Source organism: Colobus angolensis, unplaced genomic scaffold, assembly GCF_000951035.1.
Source record: "Colobus angolensis palliatus isolate OR3802 unplaced genomic scaffold, Cang.pa_1.0 Scaffold479, whole genome shotgun sequence".
NCBI classification, from domain to species: Eukaryota; Metazoa; Chordata; class Mammalia; order Primates; family Cercopithecidae; genus Colobus; species Colobus angolensis.
The window spans coordinates 949,353-972,867 of NW_012118254.1; the positions used below are offsets into that span (position 1 = coordinate 949,353).

The 23,515-nt window shown below is 36.7% G+C and overlaps 1 protein-coding gene across 5 annotated transcripts in view; it reads right to left on the reverse strand.

Moving 5' to 3' along the window:
• PHKA1 (phosphorylase kinase, alpha 1 (muscle)) overlaps nucleotides 1–23,515 on the reverse strand; it is a 127,580-nt gene that overhangs the window by 78,830 nt on the left and 25,235 nt on the right. For all 5 annotated transcript variants that reach the window (XM_011958905.1, XM_011958904.1, XM_011958903.1 and 2 more), the window contains exons 5-8: nucleotides 19,617–19,699; nucleotides 12,980–13,060; nucleotides 7,864–7,962; nucleotides 6,642–6,788 (exon numbers count right to left, since the gene is read on the reverse strand). In XM_011958905.1, the coding sequence (XP_011814295.1) occupies nucleotides 6,642–6,788; nucleotides 7,864–7,962; nucleotides 12,980–13,060; nucleotides 19,617–19,699 (410 nt within the window). The remainder of the gene's footprint in view (nucleotides 1–6,641; nucleotides 6,789–7,863; nucleotides 7,963–12,979; nucleotides 13,061–19,616; nucleotides 19,700–23,515) is intronic.

Here is a 23,515-nt window from a genome sequence, read left to right on the forward strand (position 1 = left end):
TTAGAAACCAAAATTTGGACACTAGGTGTACTCATTGCCTCTGGGCCCTCTCAGTGGACAAAGTTAGGAAACACATATAGGAAGACACACATCCCTATATTAAACACACACACACACACACACACACACACTTCATTCTGGCACTACCTTCTCTAATCTGACATCAGAAGGTTCATTCTAGGCTTTTTCCATTCCCTGTAACAGTGAGAAACCTAGGTCTCATTATCCACTATATCTACTACGTATTTACTTACTTGGTCAACCTTACTGTACAGATAAAGTAGTTTCAGAATTGCCAAGCAGTACCCCTTTGAGAAACAAATTTATCAACTAGAGCAGGGGTTGGCAAACTTTTTCATAGAGGACCAGTGAATATTTTAGATTGTGCAGACTATACAGCCTCTGTTGCAATTACTCAGATCTGCTGTTGTACCTTGAAAGCAGCCATGGACTTTAAGTAAATACACCATGGTTGTGTTCCAATAAAACTCTATTTATAAAAACAGATGGCCAGCCCACAGGCTGTAACTTGCTAAGCCCTGAACTAGAGTACGGTGTATGTATACAGTTATTTTTGTCTTTAGATTAGGCTTGCAGTATCTAGTCAAAACACTGTTCTCCAAGACTTAGGTCAGCTCCTTTCTTTTCCATACCCTTTAGTATGGTTACCTGCTTCATCTGTAATGTAATTAGACTCATTTTTCAGTCTGAATTCCATCTTTCTTGACACACCCTGGTTGATTCTTTAAATTTACTTGCTGTGGCATACAATTCCTTGGCTTTTGACAAACATAGAGTCAGGTGTCCACCAGCATAAGTCCATAGAGAACCATTCAGTCGCCCTCAAAATTCTCTAGTGCTATATCTCTATAGACAATCTGTCCTCCCAACTTCTGGCAACTACTGATCTGTTTTCCTCCCTACAGTTTTGCCTTTTCTAAAGTGTCATGTAAATGGAATCAGGTAGTATGTAGTCTTTGGGGTTTGTCTTTTTTTCTTGTAGTAAAATGCATTTAAGAATCAACATAAGTGAAAATGCAGATAGCCAAAGTGATGAGAACAAGGAGGACTATACAATCCCAGATGAGTATAGAATTGGACCATATCAGCCCAATGTTCCTGTTGGTATAGACTATGTGAACCTAAAACAGGGTTTTGCCGTAAGCTGTGTTTACTCTTTTATGCAAATGAAGAAGTTGCAAAGAATACTCATTGCAGCAGCCTTTCTCATTATGAGAAATTAAATAAATTTCTGAATAAATTGGCAGAAGAATGCAGACAGAAGAAGGAAATTTGAGATGTGCAAGAAGATTTAAGGATTTCAAAGAAAATAATGGTTCTTTGTGTTTAATGTTAACGTTTTAAAAATACAATATTGACAGAAGAAAACTACTGTACTCTTTTGTTTTGGTGGGAAAATAATGTCTGTAATGTGTTAAGTGTTATAGCAAAAAAATACATGTGATTAATGAATAGTTTTTCTTTTGTAGAAGTAATTTGTAGAGTTCGACTTCATAAGCTACTTAAGACAACTTGCACCACTAAGAAAAAAATGTAGAACCATTTGGGAAAATGAAATTTAGTAGCTCCAAGTTGCAAAGAAATGTCAATATTTGATTCCATTTAATAAAGAACAAAACCAATAGTATTTTTATTACTTTCATCAGAAACATTCCATGTTTTAACCTGAGCCTTGCAAACTTTTCATTTGGAGTTTGACCTTTTTTTGGTTGCATTTCATTTTTGGAGAACTTCATTAAAATGAGATTGGCAATTCGAATGCAGGTGCAGTTTTCTGTTAATGTCATGCTGTCATGCTGTTGCTTAGGTTATAAGAAATAATAAGTAATTGACTTTAGATTTTGTAATTTTTTCCCTGAGTACCTGCTAGATTTCATATTCTAGTAGTCAATATATTTTCGGTGAAATGTAAAAATATTCCCATTCTCTTTGACCAGTACTAATTTTTGAGATCTTATTGCTTGTCACTTGAATACCATAATTGTCATACATCTCTGGTATAAGCAACATTTGATTTCTGAAGTGTGTAGACCACCTCTTCATATTTTCAAGATGTAAATTTACACTTCTGCATCTTAAAAACAGTTTGGCCATAATCCTAGATGCACATTTCTAATTCATGTACCTGCACATGTGACTTTTGTGAAGAGAAATTTGCATGTATAATCTGTGTTTACTTGTAACTTTCTAGTTATACTGCTTATATCTGTGGATTCAAGTTACTGAAGTGAATACCAATTTAAAAAAAAACCCTAGCCCATGTTCATTAGTTATACATGTTTGGAATGTACTGACAAAAAAAAAAAAAATCAACATAGAGCACGACGGCCGATTAGAGGTGCCTGGTGTCTGTCTTCCCCATAAAAAAGGACCAAAACAACTAATAAACAACTAAAATTCAAGTGGAGTGTCTGAGGGAGAGCACTGTGGTATAGCAAGTGACTGGCAAGAACCCTGTGAAGTAGAAAAGCTCAGGATGGCAGCATAGAGAGGGGAGCAAGGCATCCTGGCTCTGCTGCCCCATCTCCCCTATTGGGATTGGCTCAGAGACAGGAGGGACTTCCCCTTGCAGGGAAAAGGTATGCAAAAGGCTCCCACCATCTGTCATTGCCAGCCCAGACACCTGCAGTTCTTACTATAGGAGAATCCTACAGTCCTCCCAAGTTCTGAGCCCAGTTTGGGGAGCTGCCTAGAATTCACACAGCTGCATTACTCCAGAGTATGAGTACATGTTGTGCACTTCCTATTTCTTATGACCAAAGCTGCTGCAGCACAGTGCCATCTTGAAACTGGAGCTACTGCAGTAATGCAGTAGTTGGCCCCCCTACTCTGGGGGCTAGTAGCCATTGTGCCTCTCCAACCTTGACTCCTTGCTATCATTTCACCAACCCCACACAGGTGGCTACAGTGCCATGACCTCAGCTGCTTGAAGCCTGGCCCCAGGAATGGCCATGACTCTGGTCCTGCACAGTAGAAAGCCAACCCTGGAACAGACGAAACAAACAGCCTGACGGACCCATGTCCCTGATCAGAGAAACAACCCAGTGGCCCCACCCCTGGCAAGCCAGTTCCCAATCCCACACCCCCAAGGAACTCAGCAGCCCTGCCCCTGGTGGACAAACCAGTACCTGAACCACCTGACCTGCCATGTACCTATGACCTTGGCTAGCAAAAGAGCCTGGCAGCCCTGTCTCCCCATGCATGTGTACACCCCAGGCCTGGGAATCAGTCTGTTCAGGAGCCCATCCCCCAGCAAAACTACCCACTACACTCACAAACTCCTGCAGCCTAGGCCATCGAGGTACTCACAAACATCAATTATGTGGATTACAGCTCAAGAAACTGCACAGAGACTATAATAACCGTGTCCACCTAGAACCAAAGCCAGTGTACCCTACCCAAACCAACAACTTAGGATCCATCTCCAGAAAAAAATCTTTCCCTATCAAAGCTGCTCCATAAATTCGAAGAGGTACCTGCTCCACCAGATGTGCATATATCAATGCAGGGACACAAGAAACATGAAAAGGCAAGAAACATGATACCTCCAAAGGGACATAATAATTATCTAGTAACAGATCTCAAAGAAAAGGAAATTTATGAAATGCTATAAAAGAAACTCAAAATTATGATCTTAAGGAAACCCAGCAAGATATAAAAGAATAAAGATAGATAATCAGGAAAACAATTCATGATCTGATGAGAAGTTCAACAGAGATATTATTTAAAAAACAAATTTTAATGCAGAAGAATTCAATTAATGAAATAAAAAACACAATCGAGAGCTTCAACAGATGAGATCAAGCAGAAGAATTTCTGCACTTGAAGGCATATCTTTTGAAATAAACCAGGCATACAGAAAAAAAACAAGAATGAAACAAGCCTATAGTACTTGCAGAACACCATAAAGCAAACAAATAATCACATTATGGAAGTTTTAGAAAGACAAGAGATGAGAAAATGTGCAGAAAACCTATTTGATAAAATAATAGCTGAAAAATTCCCAATTCTTGGGAAAAATATGGATATCCAGATGCAGGAAACTCAAAGGTTCCCAAATAGATTCAAACCAAAAAATGTTCTCTCAAAGGTACATTATAGTCAAAATGTCAAAAGTCAAAGATGAAGAGAAAATTTTAAAAACAGCAAGAGAAAAGCATAAGGTTACATATAAGGGAATCCTCATTAGACTAACAACAGATTTCTCAGTAGTAATCTCACAGGCTGGAAGAGAATGAGATGATATATTCTAAGTGCTGGGGGAAAAAAAAAAAAAACCTGTCAGGCAAGAACACTATACCCAGAATTAGATCAGCCTTACGAGAAATGCCTAAGGGAGTCCTACAATTGGAAGTTAAAGTATGATAACTATCATCATGAAAACATGCAAAAGTAGAAAACTCACTAGTACAGCACATACAGAAAGGAGAAAAAGAAAGAGAAAGGAATCAAGCCTTACACTACAGAAAACCACGAAACTGTAAAGATAAACAATAAGAGAGGAAGAAAGGAACAAAGGATATACAAAACAACCAGAAAACAATTAACAAAATAACAGGAGAAAGTCCTCATTTATTAATAATAACCTTGAATGTAAATAGATTAAATTTCTCAATTTAGATGTAGATTGGCTGAATGGATAAGAAAAACAAGACTCATATGATGCTTACGAGAAAGTCACTTCACCTGTAAAGACACACACAGACTAAACTGGAAGGAATGGAAAAAGATGTTCCACGCAAATACAAACCAAAATCAAGCAGGAGTAGCTATACTTATATCAGATAAAATAGGTTTTAAGTTAAAAACAGTAAAAAGAGACAAAGAATGTCATTACACAATAATAAAAGGATCAATTCAGCAAGAAGTTATAATAATTATAAATATATATGCACCTAACATTGGAGCATCCAGATATATAAACCAAATATTATTAGATCTAAAAGGAGAGTTAGACTCCAGTCCAATAATAGTATGAGACTTCAACATTCTACTCTTATCATTTATACAGAAAATCAACAAAGAAATACTAGATTTAAACTGCATTATAGACCAAATGGACCTAACAGACATTTACAGAGCATTTCATCCAACAGGTACAGAAAACACATCAGCACATGGAACATTCTCCGGGATTGATCATATATTAGGCGATAAAACATGTCTCAACAAACTTTTAAAAACTGAAATCATTCTCAATTTTCTTTTCTGACTGCAATGAAAACTAAAAATCAATAACAAGAGAAACTTTTGAAACTGTACAAATACATAGAAATTAAACAACATGCTCCTCAATGAAGAAGTTAAGAAAAAAACTTTAAAATTCCTTAAAATAAACAAAAATGGAAACATAACATCCCAAAACCTATGGGATACAGCAAAAGCAGTACTAAGAAGGAAGTTTATGGCAATGAATGCCTACATCAAAATAGTAGAAAGATTTGACATAAACAACCTAATGATGCAACTCAGGGAATTAGAAAAGAACAAACAGAACCCAAAATTAATAGAAGGAAAGAAATAACAAAGACCAAAACAGAAACAAGTGAAATTAAGGCCAAAAAATACAAAAGATCAACAAAATGAAAAGTCTTTTAAATAAACAAAATTGGCAAACCATTAGCCAGACTAAGAATAAAAGACCCAAGTAAATAAAATCAGAAATAAAAAAAAGACATTATAACTGATACCACAGAAATACAAAGAATTATTAGAGACTATTATCAATAAGTATGTGCCAAGAAATTGGAAGCCCTAGAGAAAACAGGTACATTTCTGGATACATACACCCAAGCAAGATTGAACCAAGAAGAAACAGAAAACCTGAAAAGACGAATAACAAGTAACGGGATTGAATCAGTAATAAAATGTACTCCAATGAAGAAAAGTCCAGGAATGGATGGCTTTATTGCTGAGTTCTACCAAACTTTTAAAGAGCTAAAACCAAACTACTCCAATAAATTGAAGGGGAGGGACTTCTTCCAAACTCACTACAAGGCCAGCAGTACCCTGAAACCAAAACTGACGAGGACACAACAAGAACAACAGAAAACCCATGGGCCAATATCCCTGATGAACACAGGTGCAAAAATCCTCAACAAAATACTATCAAAACAAATCCAACAGCATATCAAAAAGATTATACACCATGATTAAATCTGATCAAGTTGGTACCTTGTATCTTTTTATTGTTGAGCAGTATTCAACTGCATGCATATAGTGTAATTTGTTTATCCCTTCCTCTGTTGAAGGTTTTTTCCAGTTTTTGGCAATTATGAATAAAGCTGCTGTAAACATTCGTGTGCAGATTTTTTCGTGAGCATAAGTTTTCATTTCTGTAGGGTAGATTTCTAGGATGACATAGTTGGGTTATAGCGAGGGTATATGACTAAATTTATAAGAAACTGCCAAACTGTTTTCTAAAGTGGGTGTGACACCCTGCATTGCTACCAGCAATGGCTGTAGAAGCTTTAACACTTTTAAAAGAAACTGTAAAGACAACTCAGAAAACTTAAAGGTTTCTTGAAATCACAGTCACAGGTCATACTTAAAGCCCCCAAAGGCACAATTTACCCTTAAAGCCACAGCCTTAAATAAAACAAAGGCACATAGGGATATACCTGAAGCTTGGTGATGATTTCCTGTTTCGTGAGCTCCACCAACTGGCTATCCTCTACTGCAAAGGCAGGGAAGGAAACCACTGAGAGTAGACTAGCATCAACCTCTTTTGATGTTGAAGCACGGGGCAGTAGTGAATTCAGGATAGACTAAGGGAAAAGTAGTTAAGTTTATATAAAAGGATGTATTTCTTCTCCCTTTACCCCAATATCTTATCAACACACATGATATCACTTTTGAATATGTTTGACAAAATAGAACAGAACATTCTTTATCCATTTTAAGTAGGTAAGTAAATACCTTGGCATTGTAAAACTAATAGCTTTAGTTTCAAAAGATTTATGTAGAAGAGGACCATTCACAAGAAAATCTATACATTACTCAATAGTTAGAACTTAGAAAACCAGCAGTTTCTGTAAATCATCCCTTGTCTTAATTCTGCTCTCAGTACTTCCTTATCCTGATTCTTAACCAGTTACTCATGAATAAGGAATATTCTAACATTATTATACCACCCACAGTCCTGTTGCTCCATTAGCAACTACTGAAGAATAAAGTCAAGAGAAAACATAGCTGCTGAGAAGCAGGATAGGGAAGGCTCAGCAACTCTACTTCTGACATATTTTTTTTCTCTGGGAAATTTTGTTTTTAAAATTGGAGATGAGTTTATATTCAATAGGACCCCATGGTATCTAATCAGGGTTTAAAGAAAAGGAGAAAATTCTTCATGCCAATGAGAAAAGCCTTAATCTTTCCATATGGAGAGTAATCCTAAACAAAACTGAAAATACATATTTGCCACTTAAAGTCTAATCTCCAAATATCTAAGCTTAGAGCCAACCAGGGACAAGATAGTGTTTCAGAAACACTAACAAGAATACTAAAAATCTATCATCTCTTGTTTTCTTTATATATTTAGAAAAGGAGACACTCAGAAAGAGAGATCATATCCTTTTGATATGATAGTGGTGGATAATTTCATATAGTATGGTGGAATCCCTTTATAACCTTGGGCTAGAGAACAGGATTATGATCTATTTTATAGCCCATGCTATATTAGGCTTTTCTCGGTACAGTATGCTTGCTAAAGGTATTTTTGGTATATGGTAATTAATCAGATGATACACTCTCTTTCATTCAGCTGTCTTTAATCTAAAGCTCATGCTTAAATCTGAGTCTGGGCAAGAATAAAATTTGCTATTTCCATTTTCCATAATCTCTTACCTGGCAGTGTTGTACTTCATCAGCCAGGACATGGATAACGGATTGAGGTCCACCTTTTACACCAAACAGATCCAGTTCATCTAATGCTTCCAGGGCTGCCTGTGAGGAACAAGAAAGGAAAGGACAAGTTTAGCATTAGAAAGATATACATTTCTTCTCCCTATACCCCAGTATCTTATCAACCTACATGATGTCACTTTTGAATATGTCTGACAGAATATATAATAAAATAACATTATTTATTCCCAGGGCATTCTGAGTTTTTCTTTGTCTCCCATATTGTCTCAGAAAAAGTTAAGGAGTTTGTAGCACTATCAGGTTAAGCATCGTACGTTAAGTAACATCATTGTACTCTTTCCTTCTATGAGTTCAACTTCTTTAGATTCCACATATAAATGAGATATTATTTTTTTAAAATATAATTTATTAATTTCTTACTTTTCTAAATACATTTTTTTGATCATAAAAGTAAAACACACTCCTTATAGAATATTTTGAAAACATAGTAAAGTATAGAGAGGGAAGAAAATCACCCAAAACAACCACTTTTAACATTTTTGACATGTTTTTTATTAGTGTTTTCTGTCTGTGTACAGTTGAGATCACATCTGGTATCCTACTTTTTACAACTGATAATATAGGACAAGTATTTTTCCATGTCACAAAAACTATTTTGGAATACTATTATCTCATATGGCTATAATAAAGTATATTTAGCCATTTACCAATTGTTGGAAACTTAGGTTGCCTTTAATTTTGTGCTATTAGAAATAGAACTTTGATAAACATCTCTTGCTAAATTATAAGTTCCTTGATGTCAGGGATTATGTCTTCACTAATATCTAGCACACAGTATGGCATACAGTAGGCTCACAATAATGGCTGTCAAGCTAATAAAATAACTCTTTGTATTCATTTTGAATTATTTTGTAAGCATCAATTCCCTGAAGTAGAATCATTGGGTAAAAGAGTATGAATAATTTTTAAGGCATAATGCTAAATTGCTTTTCTTGCAAGTTGTACCAACATAGCTATCGCTAGCAGTATATGACAATACCTTCCTTAATGCAAACAATGTATTATCTTAAAATTTTTTCTTAATGTGATAAAAAATGGTATATCTGTTGCATTCACATGCATTAAATTGCTAACAAGATTGAATATTATTTCTAGTATTTATTAGTTATCTGTAATTCTTCAATTAAGGGGCAGACTTGACCTAGTCTTGGGGGTAGAAGGCAGTTTTGAAAGTCTTCCCTGAAGAAATGACATCTAAACTGAGACCTATAGGGTAAGTAGAAGTTGGCCAGGCACAAAATACTCATTAATTACTGCCTTACTATTCTACTCCTTGCCCCCACCAAACTCATGTCCTTTTCACATATAACTACATTAATTCTAACCCCCACAGCCTCAAGGTCTTAACTCATTCCACCACCAAGGATAAGACTCAAAAGTCCAAAATCTCATCTGTGAGTCTGAAATCAAAACAATTTATCAACTTTCAAGATACAATGGTGGTACAGGAATTAAGACAGACAGAGATATTCTCATTCCAAAAGACAGGAATAGGCAAAAAGAAAGGAATAACAGGCTTAAAGCAAGTCTTAAACCCAGCATAGCAGACATTAAATCTGAAAGCTGAAGAATAATCTCTTTTGACTCCATGCTCGGGTTGGGATTGGGTCTCTAAGGCCTCAGGCAGCCCTGCCCCTATGGCTTTGATGGGTACAGTACAGGTGGCTGCTTCTATGGGTTGAAGTCTGGTGCCTGAAGCTTTCCCAGGCAGGCCTTGCATGCTGCCAGTGACTCTACAGTTCTGGCATTCCAGTGGTGGTCCTGCCCTAGTGGGAGCTCTCTGTGGAAGCTGCAACCCCACGTTTCTGCTTCAGTGTTGCTCTAGCGGGGGCTCTCTGTGATGGTTCCACCCCTGTGACGAGTCTCTGCCTGGGCCCAGAAGCTGTTTTATATATCCTTTGAGATCCAGGTGGAAACTGCTATGCTTCTGCAGCTCTTGCATTCTGTGGACCTGCAGAATTAACACCACATGGATACCTTCAAGGTTTATCACTTGGACCTTTTGGAGTAGTGGCATGAGCTGAGTAAACACTGAAGCAGGGGTGCCGGGAGTAGAGTCCCAAGGCAGTCCTGGGCATAAAGAACACCATAAAGAACACCCCAGGCCTGTCCACTGAAACTATTCTGCCCTCCTAGGCCTTTGGGCCTGTGATAGAAAAGGCAGCATCTAAGATCTCTGAAATGCCTTGGGGTCTTTCTTCCACTGTCTTGAGGAACAGCACCTGGCTCCCCTTCATCATGCTGATAAGTCCAAGGTCAAGGGGCCCTATCTGGTGAGGGCTTCTGACTGGTAGAAACTCTGCAGAGTCCCGAGGTGAAATGGGATATCACATGATGAGGGGGCCTGAGTGTGCTAGCTCAAGTGTCTCTTCCTTTTCTTATAAAGCAACCAGTCCCATTCCCATGATAACTCACTAATCCATTAATCCATGAGTGGATTAATGCATTCATGAGGGCACAGCTCTCATGATCCAGTCGCAGCTTAAAGGCTCCACCTCTCAATACTGCTGCATTGGTAATTAAATTTCAATATGAATTTTGGTGAGGAGGGACCACAAACATTCAAGTCATAGCAATTACAAAGGGAAAACAGAAAATTTACAGTGGAGAAACCTGGTAGATACCACCTTAATGAATTCATAAAAGATAACATCAACAGTAATGGGACAAATTCACATCATGTGCTTCCTGATAATAAACTAAGAACACAGCATCACGTCTCTGGAATTCTTGCCAAAAACACATAACCTGAATCTAATCGTGAGGAAATATCACACAAAATCAAATTGAGGATCCTTCTGTAAAATAACTGGCCTATACTCTTAAAAAATGCTAAGGTCATGAAAGACAAGTAAGGACTCCAGACTGAAGAAGCCTAAAGAGACATTACGATTAAATGTGTAATATGTTATCTTAGACTGGATCCGGGATCAAAAGGATTTTTTTTGCCATAAATCACATTATTGGGACAATTAAATAAATGTGAATGGGTTATGTCAATTAGGTGGCAGTATAATGCCAGTGTTCATTTCCTGATTTTGATGCTTGTATCATGGTTATAAAAGAGTCCTTGAGGAAATTCACACTGAAATATTTAGGAGTAATGGGGCATCATGTCTGCAATGTACTGTCTACTGGTTCAGAAAAAAATAATTATGTGTGTGTGTGTTTTGTTTAATCAGAGAAAAAGATAAAGCAAATATTAACAAGTAGGGAACTTGAGTGAAGGGTACTATATAGGAATTCTTTGTACAATTATTATAACTTTCCTCTAAGTCAGAAATGATTACAAAATAAAAAGTAAAAAAGTTTAAGTGGAAAAAACTTTAAATCAAATATATAAAAATACTGATAATATCCAGGTATTGAGAAAAATGGCAAAAAAGCTCTATATGTAAACTTGTAATAATAAGTACCAGTGCAAAAAGAAACAGGTTGTAATAACATGTTCTCAATGTTTGTTTCCAAAGGTATTTCTCTGTCAAACACTTTTATTCACTGAAAGAAACAGTTTATGATAAAAAAAAAGAAAAGAAAAATGACATCTATGGTATATAATGACATATATCCATCATATGAGGATGGGGAAATGTAAACTAGTGGAAATATTTTTGAAGGGCAATTTAAAAGTATACATCCCTTAGCTTAAGGGTTCCCCTTTTAGGAATTTTTCCTATAAAAATATTTGTGTAAATTTACCTGGATGTATGTACAAGGATCTTCACTAAAGCATTATCTGGAATATTAAAAAATAAAGACAATTCTGTCAATGGAGCAATTATTGAATACTGTATAGCAGCTGAAAAGAATGAACTAAATTTGTCTGTGTGAAATGACATGGAAGGATGTTTGGTTATGTTGTTCAGTGCGCTATGAGATTGTTAGGCCAGGCGCGGTGGCTCATGCCTGTAATTCCAGCACTTTGGGATGCCGAGGCAGATGGATCACCTGAGGTCAGGAGTTCAAGACCGGCCTGGTCAACATGACAAAACCCTGTCTCTACTAAAAATAAAAATAAAAAAATTAGCTGGGCATGGTGGCGGATGCCTGTAGTCCCAGCTACTCAGGAGGCTGAGGCAGGAGAAACTCTTGAACCCAGGAGGTGGAGGTTGCAGTAAGCCGAGATCGTGCCACTGCACTCCAGCCTGGGTAACAAGGTGAGACTCCATCTCAAAACAAATACATACATACATACATATACACATAAATAAAATAAAACAAAAATAGAATGAAATTCTATTATGACTCCCCTTGTCCTCTTTGTTCCGTGTAATATTTTTTGAATTCTACTTCACTTGACATTCACATAGTCACCCTAGCTCTTTTTCATGTTTGTCAGACTGTATTTTGCTCATCCTTCTGTTTTTAACATTTCTGTATCATTTTGTTATATTAGAGCTCTTATAGACAGCATATATTGGATTTTCTTTTAGTTTTTAAAATCAATCTATGTTTTTGCATATTAGAAAGAGAGACTAAATCATGCATATTTCTCATAATGGATATGTTTGATCCTATTCCTGCTATCTTATTGTATGTCTTCTTGCTGTTTCCAGAAAAGACAAGAGTGGGTAGGATGAAAAAGTAGAGCCAAATTGAACAGTAATGCTGTTGCTGCTAATGATGATGATGATGATGATGATGATTTGGGGGATGGAGGAAAATAAAGAGGATAGAGGATTGAGAGATGATTCCTTGATATAAAGCTTGGTCAACTGGTAAATGGAAGGAATAAAAGCCTTCTTTTGCTTGTTTTTGTAATGGTAGAGATGATACGTTTAGTTTAAGTCCTTTCACGACATTATGGGATATAATATAAGTAAAGACATGCCACAAAAGCAGTTGGGTATCAAACCTGCAGCTTATGAAAGTTTTCATCTACATATCCACGGTTCTACAAGAGAATCTGAATGCTGCCTGTGGTTTAAAATAATAATTAATTTGATTATGGTCCACACTCACATTAAGTTTTATCTGTGACAAAGGGACACCAGACTTCCTTATCCCATACGCAGTACAAACAAGAAAGGAAAATTACCTTTGCCATTCCAACTGAACTGGCATTCAACTCTGAGATCCCTTGGTTGGTCTTGTCTCCACGTTCCCATATCCCGAAGTCCTGGCATAAAATAACCAATATACAATTAGCAAGTCATAACTACTAAATACTTCCTAGATGCAGGAAGTGTTTGCCCTTGAATGTAAGATACTAGGAGTAACTAATTTGCCGTGTGTGTGTGTGTGTGTGTGTATATATATATACCCACAATGCTTATTAAGGAGATGCTAATGAGTTGGGTGGCCCCTGCAGCTACTTTGCCAATAGCTTTAAATTCTACTGGAGCCTCCAAGCCATTGGAAGACTCCTCAACAGTTAATCAGGAGGGCTAAGAACTATAACTCAGTCTATCTGGAGAGGTGTTTCTCAAACTTTTTCACTAAAGCAAATACCCAGTAGATCTGGAAGATGGAGCCTAAAGAGCAGCCCAATATTTTATTGTAAATGTTCATTCTAATTTTACTCTCTATTGGTACTGACAAAGTACCATGCACTTATTTATGCATTTTACATTATCCTCCTTAATCCTTACATTTTATAGATGATGAAACTGATGATGCAAAGAGAAGTTAAGTGACTCACTCAAAGTCATACACCTAATAAGTGACAGAGCCAGGATTACAGTCCAAGGAATCTCACTCCAAAGCCTACCCTCTTAGCCAGAGCTCTATAAATCCTCTCAATCATATAGCTTTTAAAATCACTTTAAAAATTTTTTTATTTTGGAATAACTTTAGACTCATACAAAAGTTATAAAAACACTACAAGGAGTTCCCATATGCCTTTCACTTAGCTTCCCCTAATGTTCACATCTAACATAACCACAGTGCAATAGTTAAAGCTAAGAAATTAACATCAGCACAATACTATTAACCAAACTATGGACTTTATTTGGATTTTACCACTTTTTCCCCACCAATGGCTTTTTTACATTCCAGGGTCCAATCCAGAATTTCATGCTGCATTTGTCATGTTTCCTTTTTTTTTTTATTTTTATTTTTATTTTTTTTATTTATTTTTTTTTTATTATTGTACTTTAAGTTCTAGGGTACATGTGCATAACGTGAAGGTTTGTTACATATGTATACTTGTGCCATGTTGGTGTGCTGCACCCATCAACTCGTCAGCACCCATCAATTCATCATTTATATCAGGTATAACTCCCCAATGCAATCCCTCCCCCCTCCCCCCCACCCATGATAGGCCCCAGTGTGTGATGTTCCCCTTCCCGAGTCCAAGTGATCTCATTGTTCAGTTCCCACCTATGAGTGAGAACATGCGGTGTTTGATTTTCTCTTCTTGTGATAGTTTGCTAAGAATGATGGTTTCCAGCTGCATCCATGTCCCTACAAAGGACGCAAACTCATCCTTTTTTATGGCTGCATAGTATTCCATGGTGTATATGTGCCACATTTTCTTAATCCAGTCTGTCACAGATGGACATTTGGGTTGATTCCAAGTCTTTGCTATTGTGAATTTTAAGTCTCTTCTAATCAGTGACAGTTCCTTAAGTCTTGTCTTTCGTGACCTTGACACTCTTTGAAGACTGGTGATCAGGTATTTAGTAGATTTCCCTCAATTTGGGTTTGCTTAATGTTTTCTCATGATTAGACTGAGATTATGCATTTTAGGCAAGAATATGTATTACAGACATTATGCTGTGTCCTTCTCAGTGCATCATAGCAGGGATGTACAATGCTGAAACATCTTATTACTGGTGATATTAACTCTTATCACTTGGTTAATGTGATGTCTGCTGGGTTTCTCAATTCTACTGTTACTATTTTTTCCTTTGTAATTAAGAAATATCTTGAGAGAGATACTTTAGGAGCATGCAAATATCTTGTTTCTCTCAAACATTAACCCACTAATTCAGCATCCACTGATGGATCTTGACAGGAACGATTATTACAGTGGTCCTTTAATGGTGATTTTCTAGTTCTCTTCATTACTCCTACAGCCATTAGTTGCAACTCTTCTTTAAGGAAGAGCTGTCCTTTCTCTTCCATTTATTTATTTATTTATTTATTTATTCATTCAGTTATTTATATTGCTATGAACTTACAGATATTTAGGTTTTTCTCTGGCTTATAATAAAACACTATCACTATTATTTTGTTGTTCAAACTGCTCCAGCTTTGGCTTTGGGTGTTCTTTCAGGTTGGCTCCTGTGACCTTTTGACATGCCTATTCCTTTTTGAGCATGGCTGAACATGGTAGGTCCTGCCTGAAATCCCAGCAATTTAGGAGGCTGAGGTGGGAGGATCACTTGAGCCCAGGAGTTCGAGACCAACCTGCGCAACACAGTCCCTGTTTCTACAATTTTTTTAAATTAGCCAGGCATGATGGTGCTTGTCTATAGTTCCAACTACTAGGGAGGATGAAGTGGCAAGATAGCTTGAGTCCAGGAGGTTGAAGCTGAAGTAAGCCATGATTGCACCACTGCATTCTAGCCTGGGCGTCAAAGAGAGGCCCTGTCTCAAAACAAAACATAACAAAGCAAAACACTCCCTTTTTGAACATTTTTTCACTTTTTGGCACTGTAAGATGCTCCAATCTTATCTCGTATTTTCCCCACCACAGCCCTGGAATCAACCACTTCCATAAGCAGCCCTGGTTTATTTGATCAGAAAATGATAGTCAGAATCCAAGACTGAGTACGCTCATTATCACTGAGGTGTCATTGCTTCTAGGCCCTCTTATGAAATGGAACTTGGAAACAGACATGTGCTCACGTGTATGTGCATGCACACACACACACCCCCTCCCACCACATCTATATCTCTGTATCTATCTTTAATTACTTTTCATGCCAAATCTCTGAGTTAAAGTGAAGTTTCAGGAAGGTAAGCCATGATGGCTGGCCTTACCTGTCCCCCAATCCAGCTCCATTCTAGTTTGTGCAGCAAAGGTTAGAGTATGAGAATACAGAAATATCAATAATTCTACTGTTATAATCATTGGATATAATGGAGAGGCCAAAGAACCCTAACTTCTGCATTGAACCACAGCAGGCCTGTGGTGCCAAAAGCAAAGCCATCGGTCAACAAATAATGTCTGTTTGCATAAAATTATCTATGTTAGGTTTGTGCTTCCAGTGAATATGAAGTAACAGGTTCCAGATTTACCTTCCCACCTGCAACAACTAAAAAACTATTTATAACATAATGGTTTTCAACACAATGAACATCACACAATGAAGGACAGTGATTTCTGAGAAAGGGTAGCAAATAGGATAAGTCCTATGACTGTCCCAGCCTACTGTTGTAAGAGTTTCCAAGCCACTATACAGGGAGGAAAAAACTAAACAGAGCCTGGCAGACTCCCTGAGTTGAGGAAATGGAGCTAAGAGTACAGATACACCAAGGTAACCATAATTTGCAGGACAGATTAACGGAGAAGAGAAAGCTACACAGAAAACCACAGAAATCTGCAGAGGGTCCACCTCAAATATTCAGCAGAATAATGAAGAATGCATGTAAGTGAGAAAACCACTTGAGGCTAGGGAAAGAATCACCCAAAGAATTAAAGGGAAAAAATACCTAGTGCTCACACAGGACAAGAAATAGTGCCTGTTCTAACTAACCAGACTAGAAAACTTCATAATTCAGGGGACATGGGGTAGAGTATTCAGAAGTGTCTTACCTATGTGGTGGGGGAATAACTAGCTCCAGACTAGGCATGACTCTGGTCCCATGTAACACATTTTAAAAGTAATAATGGATTAAACTGTTTTCAACTAAATTAACTAGGTCCCTGAACAAAACTCGGGAATATTTACAGGAATACAAGATCTAGGATGCAACAAGGTAAGATTCATGATGTCTTTCATCCAATAAAAAATTACTAGGCATGCAAAGAAGCAGGAAAATATAGCCCATAATGAGACAAACCAATCAACTGAAACCAACCTGGAACTGACACAGATGTTAGAATACTCAGATAAGGACATTAAAGCATGTATTATAACTATATTCCATACATTCAGAAAGCTTAGTAGATACATGGAATATAGAAAAATAGACTCAAATTCAACTTTTAGTGATAAAACTATATCTGAGCTGAAAAATACACTGGGTGGGATTGGTGACAAATTAGACACTGTAAATAAAAAGATTCGTGAGGTCGAAGGTATAGTAATAGAAGCCGTCCAAAATGAAACACAGAGGGAAAAAAGAATTAAAAAACTAAACAGTACATCTGTGAGCTGTGGGACAACATCACACAGCCGAATACACACGTTATTAAACACCCAAAGGAAGTGGGAGAACATAAATCAATATGAAGAAATAATTGAAAACTTTTGATGAAAACTATATATGCACAGATCCATGGAGCTAAATGGACCCTAAACAGAAGAAATGTGAAGAAAATAACACCAAGAGATATCATAATTAAAGTACTTAAAGTCAATAATAAAAGAAACTTTTCTTTCTTTTTTTTTTTTTTTTTGAGACAGAGTTTCACTCTTGTTGCCCAGGCTGGAGTGATCTCGGCTCACCACAACCTCTGCCTCCTGGGTTCAAGCAATTCTCCTGCCTCGGCCTCCCAAGTACCTGAGATTACAGGCATGCGCCACCACGCCCAGCTAATTTTGTACTTTTAGTAGAGACAAGGTTTCTTGATGTTGGTCAGGCTGGTCTCAAAACTCCTGACCTCAGGTGATCCACCCACCTCGGCCTCCCAAAGTGCTGGAATTATAGGCATGAGCCACTGTGCCCAGACATAAAAGAAATTTTTAAAAGCAGACAGTGGGAAAAGGCACATTCATGTAGAGGAACAAAGATAAGGTTGACAACAAATTTGTCATTAGAAGCAATACAGGCAAGAAGACAGTGGAACAATATTTTTAAAGTATTGAAAGACAAAAACATCTGCCATCATAAAATTCTACACCTAGTGAAAATATTTTTCAAATACGAAGATGAAATAAAGACTTCTTCAGGCATACAAAAGCTGCAATAATTCATCACTAGAAGAATAAAGAAATGTTAAAGAAAGTTTTTCAGGCAGAAGGAAATAATGCCAGTTGGAAATCTGAATCTACATGAAGAAACAAAGTACACCAGAAATGGAAAATGAATTTCTAATTTTTATTTAAACATATTTAAAAGATAACTGTACAATTAACAGAAATAAAAAAATAATGTGTTGGTCACAAAGGAGGAGGGTGGTAAGTAAGAAGTGGAAAACAGGCTGGGTGTGGTGGCTCATGCCTGTAATCCTAGCACTTTGAGAGGCCTAGGAGGGTGAAATTGCTTGAGTCGAGGAGTTTGAGACCAGCCTGGGCAACATAGCGAAACCTTGTCTCTATAAAAAATACAAAAATTAGCCAGATGTGGTGGCGTATACCTGTAGTCCCAACTACTCAGGAGGCTGAGGTGGGAGGATCACCTGAGCCTGGGAGTTTGAGGCTGCAGTGAGCCATGATCGTGCCACTGCACTTCAGCCTGGGCGACAAACAAAAACAGAAACAGAAATGGAAACACAGCAAAGGGGCACACAGAGAAGACACCTTTGGTGGTGTGTCTCCAGTATTGTCCTGGAGTAATTGACTTCATTTATATACTCAACAAATAATAATAACTTTTGTATCTTTACGGAGGTATAACTGATATACAAAAAACCTGCACATATTTAAACTGTACAACTTGATTAATTTTGATATATGTTTTCAGGCATGAAACTATCATCATAATAATGAATATTTGCAAAATTTCCAAAAGTCTCCTCATACTCCTCTGTAATTCATCTCTCCCTCTGCTCCTGTGCTGAGGCAATCATGGATCTGCTTTTTGTCACTACAGATTTCTAGAATTTTATGTGAGTAGAATCATACAGTCTGTACATTTTTTTGTCTGACTTCTTTCACTAAGCATAATGTCTTTGAGATTCACCCACTGATGCATGAATCAACAGTTCCTTCCTTTTTATTGATGAGTAGTATTCTATTTTATGGATATGCCACAGTTTGTTTATCCATTTACTTGTTGATAGATATTTGGGTTATTTCCAGTTTGGGAAATTATGAATAAAGCGTCAGTGAACAACAACGAAAAGTTGTCTATGTTAGACTGTAGAAGAAAAAATTGCATTCCTGTGTAGTGTCTAACTTAACATTTTATATAGAGAAGATGTTAAATATATTATGATTTAACAGAAACCTACCTCATATGGTAGTTGTAAGGAAAAATAACTTTTTTGCATTGTAAGCACTGAATCAACACCTGCAGATAATATTACAAACATGACTAAATTTTGTTTCTAAGTAGCTAACTGACCCACAATACAACCTAGCTATCTTGCTCTTAAGACCTTAAATCACTAAAATAAGACCACAATTTAGCCCAGATTGCCAAATACATACCATGAGATATCACAGAGTTTGAAAGGAATGAAAGTATAGCATCCTGACCCTCTTGTCTCTGTAACCCCCTTGAAGAGAAGACATAGGATGACAGGTCTTAATAAAGAAAGAGGCTAAAGACAGTTTCTGCCAGAAGCCTTTTAGGTTGGTTCACTATGAGCAGTAGCATTAAGAAAACAACTGAGTTGCCCAGTATTTAGAAAACAAAAACATCATATGTCTAAAATCCATTCTAAAATGAGTACTCACAGCAGTTTTATATGCAGCTTCAATGTAAAACACAAGGTTCTGTATGAAATTGACTTCATCTAGGCTGTGGACGATATGGAGTCCTGAGGAAAGAGGGAATAAAGATACAGAACTAGTCAATTATCACTGTAAGCTTTATAGGCAGCCACAGTGACTAAGTGACCTCACTACTCCCAAGTAATCCTACTCCTGTCTAGGAACAATGGAAGGTACTTTGATCTTAAACTATAAAAACAAGACCACAAACAAGCCCTAGGCTAGTCTCCAACTAAGCGAGATATAAGCATATTTCAACATGGAAGAATTTTAACTGTTATTTACAGATTTTACCAAAAAGTAAAATCTGATTCTATAGGTAACTAATTTATAATATGCTTAAATGTACAAACCTAAGCACTTGGGGAATAAAAGACAAATATTTCAAAACTGAGCTGGAAGGGGTCTAAATACTAAGCAAGAAATAGATAAAATTATGATTTTAAAAAGGACTTAAATTGCATTTTTAAGTAAAAATAATTATTCTAAACGTAAGCCATACAAAGATATTATAACTTACACACAGAGTGTTTTACATGAATTATCCATTTAATTTTTACAACAACCCTAAGAGGTAAGCACCTCTATTTTCTCCATGAGCCTTAAAGGAGTTAAAAATTTTCCTAAGGTCATGTAACTAACAAATAGTGGAACCGGGACTCAATTGACTTGTCGATCTCAGTTTCATTTCAGAGAATGCTGAATGCAGTTTCATTAGGAGGTAAGATGTTACACTGCCTCCTAATATTTATAATATGATCCATTTTTGCTTAAAAACTCCTCTCTTTATATCTCCCCCCTCAAACATACAGAACTACAAAAATACATACCAGGAGGATGTTAGTTAATAGCAGTTATCTTTGGTGGTGAGATTCAAGGTAGTTTTATCTTTTCTGGACATCTTTGCAATTTTACAGTATTCTACAAGAAACAGGTGCTACTTGTGTAATGTAAAAAGTTATATTAAAAAGCAAAATCATAATAAATCAGAAAACTGCAGGATATATTTCACAAAAATTTATACAATTACTAAATCCTGAGCACTAAAAGTTTTTATACATGTAAAATTTACTAAGCAGTTTTTAATACACCTTTTATAACAATAAATATTACTGTGTACATATTAAAGACTTGGTTTAGACTACTTGATTCTAAACTAAGAAATCATTTCAGAATTTAAAAATCAGGCAGCTAATTTTTCCTTTCCAGTCTATAACAAGCAGGAGGAAAAAGTGAACATCAGGTTAGCTATAGAGACTAAACTTTTAAGCTTCTCATATTTACTTGGTGGAGGCTATTCTATTTAAACAAAAAATTTTGTGTCCACATTTGTCACAAAAACAGATGTGTTGGTTTAATAGAAATGAGTACATATGTCAGCTATGTAGTTGTGTTATAGCCAGAAAAAAACAAGAATTTCCAGTTTGCTGAACAGTGGGCATATCTAGAGCAATTAGATCTAGGTGAAAAAAACTTCCTTAAAAGGGCTTGAGAATGGAAAAAGTCCTCTCACATTCTTAGAAGCATGATGTAAAATGATTGTCCAATGTTTCTTAAAGTCAGCTTTCAAATGAACTCCACTGTGAATATCCTGAACACCCATTCCAGTTCAGAAAGAATTCTTAGAACTAACACGCCCTTCGTAAGTCAGCACTTAGTAATACTCTTTCATGAAAAAAATCAAACTGTACTGAAGGATAACCAGTGAGTCTTGCTCCTACCCAGAACCACATCACCTTCACCACTGCCAAATCTCTCTGGAGAAACCTGTTTTACCAGTTTCTTCTGTATCCTTTCAGAGATATATTATGCATGTACAAATATTACACAAAGGATAGTACTGTGTATTATACTGGTTTTGCTTTTTCATATATAAGTAACTTGGAGATAATTTTAAATACGTCTGTCTCATTTTTTTAATGTCTACAGAACATTTCACTGAATGGTTACTCATGTAAACAGTTCCCTACTGAAGGACATTTAGGTTGTATCAAATCTTTCATCACTAGAATGTTGCAATGAGTATTTGTGTAAATATATCTTTATGCACATGTGCCAGTATATCAGGGCAGATTCTTGGAATTGCTGACCCAAAGATGTAAGCATATTACTTTCCAATGTTTTATTATGAACACTTTCAAACAAACAAACAAAATGAAACAATTTTACAGAGGACTCCTGTATACTCACCACCTGAACTCCACCATTAACATTTTAGTGTACTTTGTTCATCACGTATCTATCCATCTTCCTTGTTGATACATTTCAGAGTAAACTGCAGATATTCGTACATTTCCCTCTAAATACTTCATCACGTATATTAAATTTTGATAATCATCTCCAAGTTATTCTTCAAAGAAATTCTACAGTTTATATACCAACATTGACTGCCTGTTTCCCTACATCTTTGCGAACACAGGCTTTAATAAAAATTTTTAATCTTTGTCTCACTTTAATGGATAAGAAATAGAACCTCCTTGTAGTTTAATTTCCAATTTTTTATTGTGAGTAAGGTTGTGAATCTTTTCATATATTTATAAGCTATCTGTATTTCGTATTTCTTTTCCTATGAACTGTTTGGTCATGTCCTTCAGATTTTTACTGAATTGCTGGTCTTCCTGTTACACACATATACCAGTCTTGGTATATATATGGTCTTGGTATATACATATATATATACATATATGTACCATCTGTATAATAATAAGCCTCATTCTGTCATTTTTAAAAACAACTTTATTGAGATACATAAAAAATTTGCATTATAAGTATATATTCAATGGTTTTTAGTGTATGCACAGTTGTATGACCATCACCGCAATTGATTTTAGAACATTTTCATCACTCCAAAAAGAAATCTTGCACCCATTAGGAGTCATCATACATATATATGTGTGTACCAGAAAGACTGACAATTCAATAGAAATCAGAGGCTGAGAGAAGGCAGAAGTATGAAACTGGCCTTATTCATCTCTTAGATTTGTATCACAGCTATACCATACAAATGCCACATATTTCTACCACTTATGTCCTTTTGCTCACAATCTCCATATAAATGGCCTTCCCTTCCTTTCCATATCTTGAAATCTCACTGTTCTTTCAAGGCCCAGTTCAAACGCTACCTCCTCTGTGATGCTGTCATTGCTTCCCCTCTTCTGTGGTTCATACATATTGTGTGTGTGTGTATGTGTATATGTGTGTGTGTGTGTGTGCGCGTGTGTGTATTTGCTCAGCATTAAACTTTAAAAAAATTTTTCCTGGCCGGGCGCGGTGGCTCAAGCCTATAATCCCAGCACTTTGGGAGGCCGAGACGGGCGGATCACGAGGTCAGGAGATCGAGACCATCCCAGCTAACACGGTGAAACCCCGTCTCTACTAAAAAATACAAAAAAAAACTAGCCGGGGAAGGTGGTGGGCGCCTGTAGTCCCAGCTACTCGGGAGGCTGAGGCAGGAGAGTGGTGTAAACCCGGAAGGCGGAGCTTGCAGTGAGCTGAGATCCGGCCACTGCACCCCAGCCTGGGTGACAGAGCAAGACTCCTCTCAAAAAAAAAAAAAAAATTTCCTTTTCTCTATTATTGATATTTTAACAAATATTAAGGAAATTAGTCTCTTGCACATCATATGTGTTGCAAGTATTGTTGCTAGTTTGTTGGAATTTGGACTTTGTTTATAGTATTTTTTATTATCAGAAACTTTTTTTCTGTTTTGAGATGGAGTCTTGCTCTGTTGCCCAGGCTGGAGTGCCGTGGCACGATCTCAGCTTACTGCAACCTCTGCCTCCTGGGTTCAAGTGATTCTCCTGCCTCAGCCTCCTGAGTAGCTGGGATTACAGGTGCCCACAACCATGCCCAGCTAATTTTTT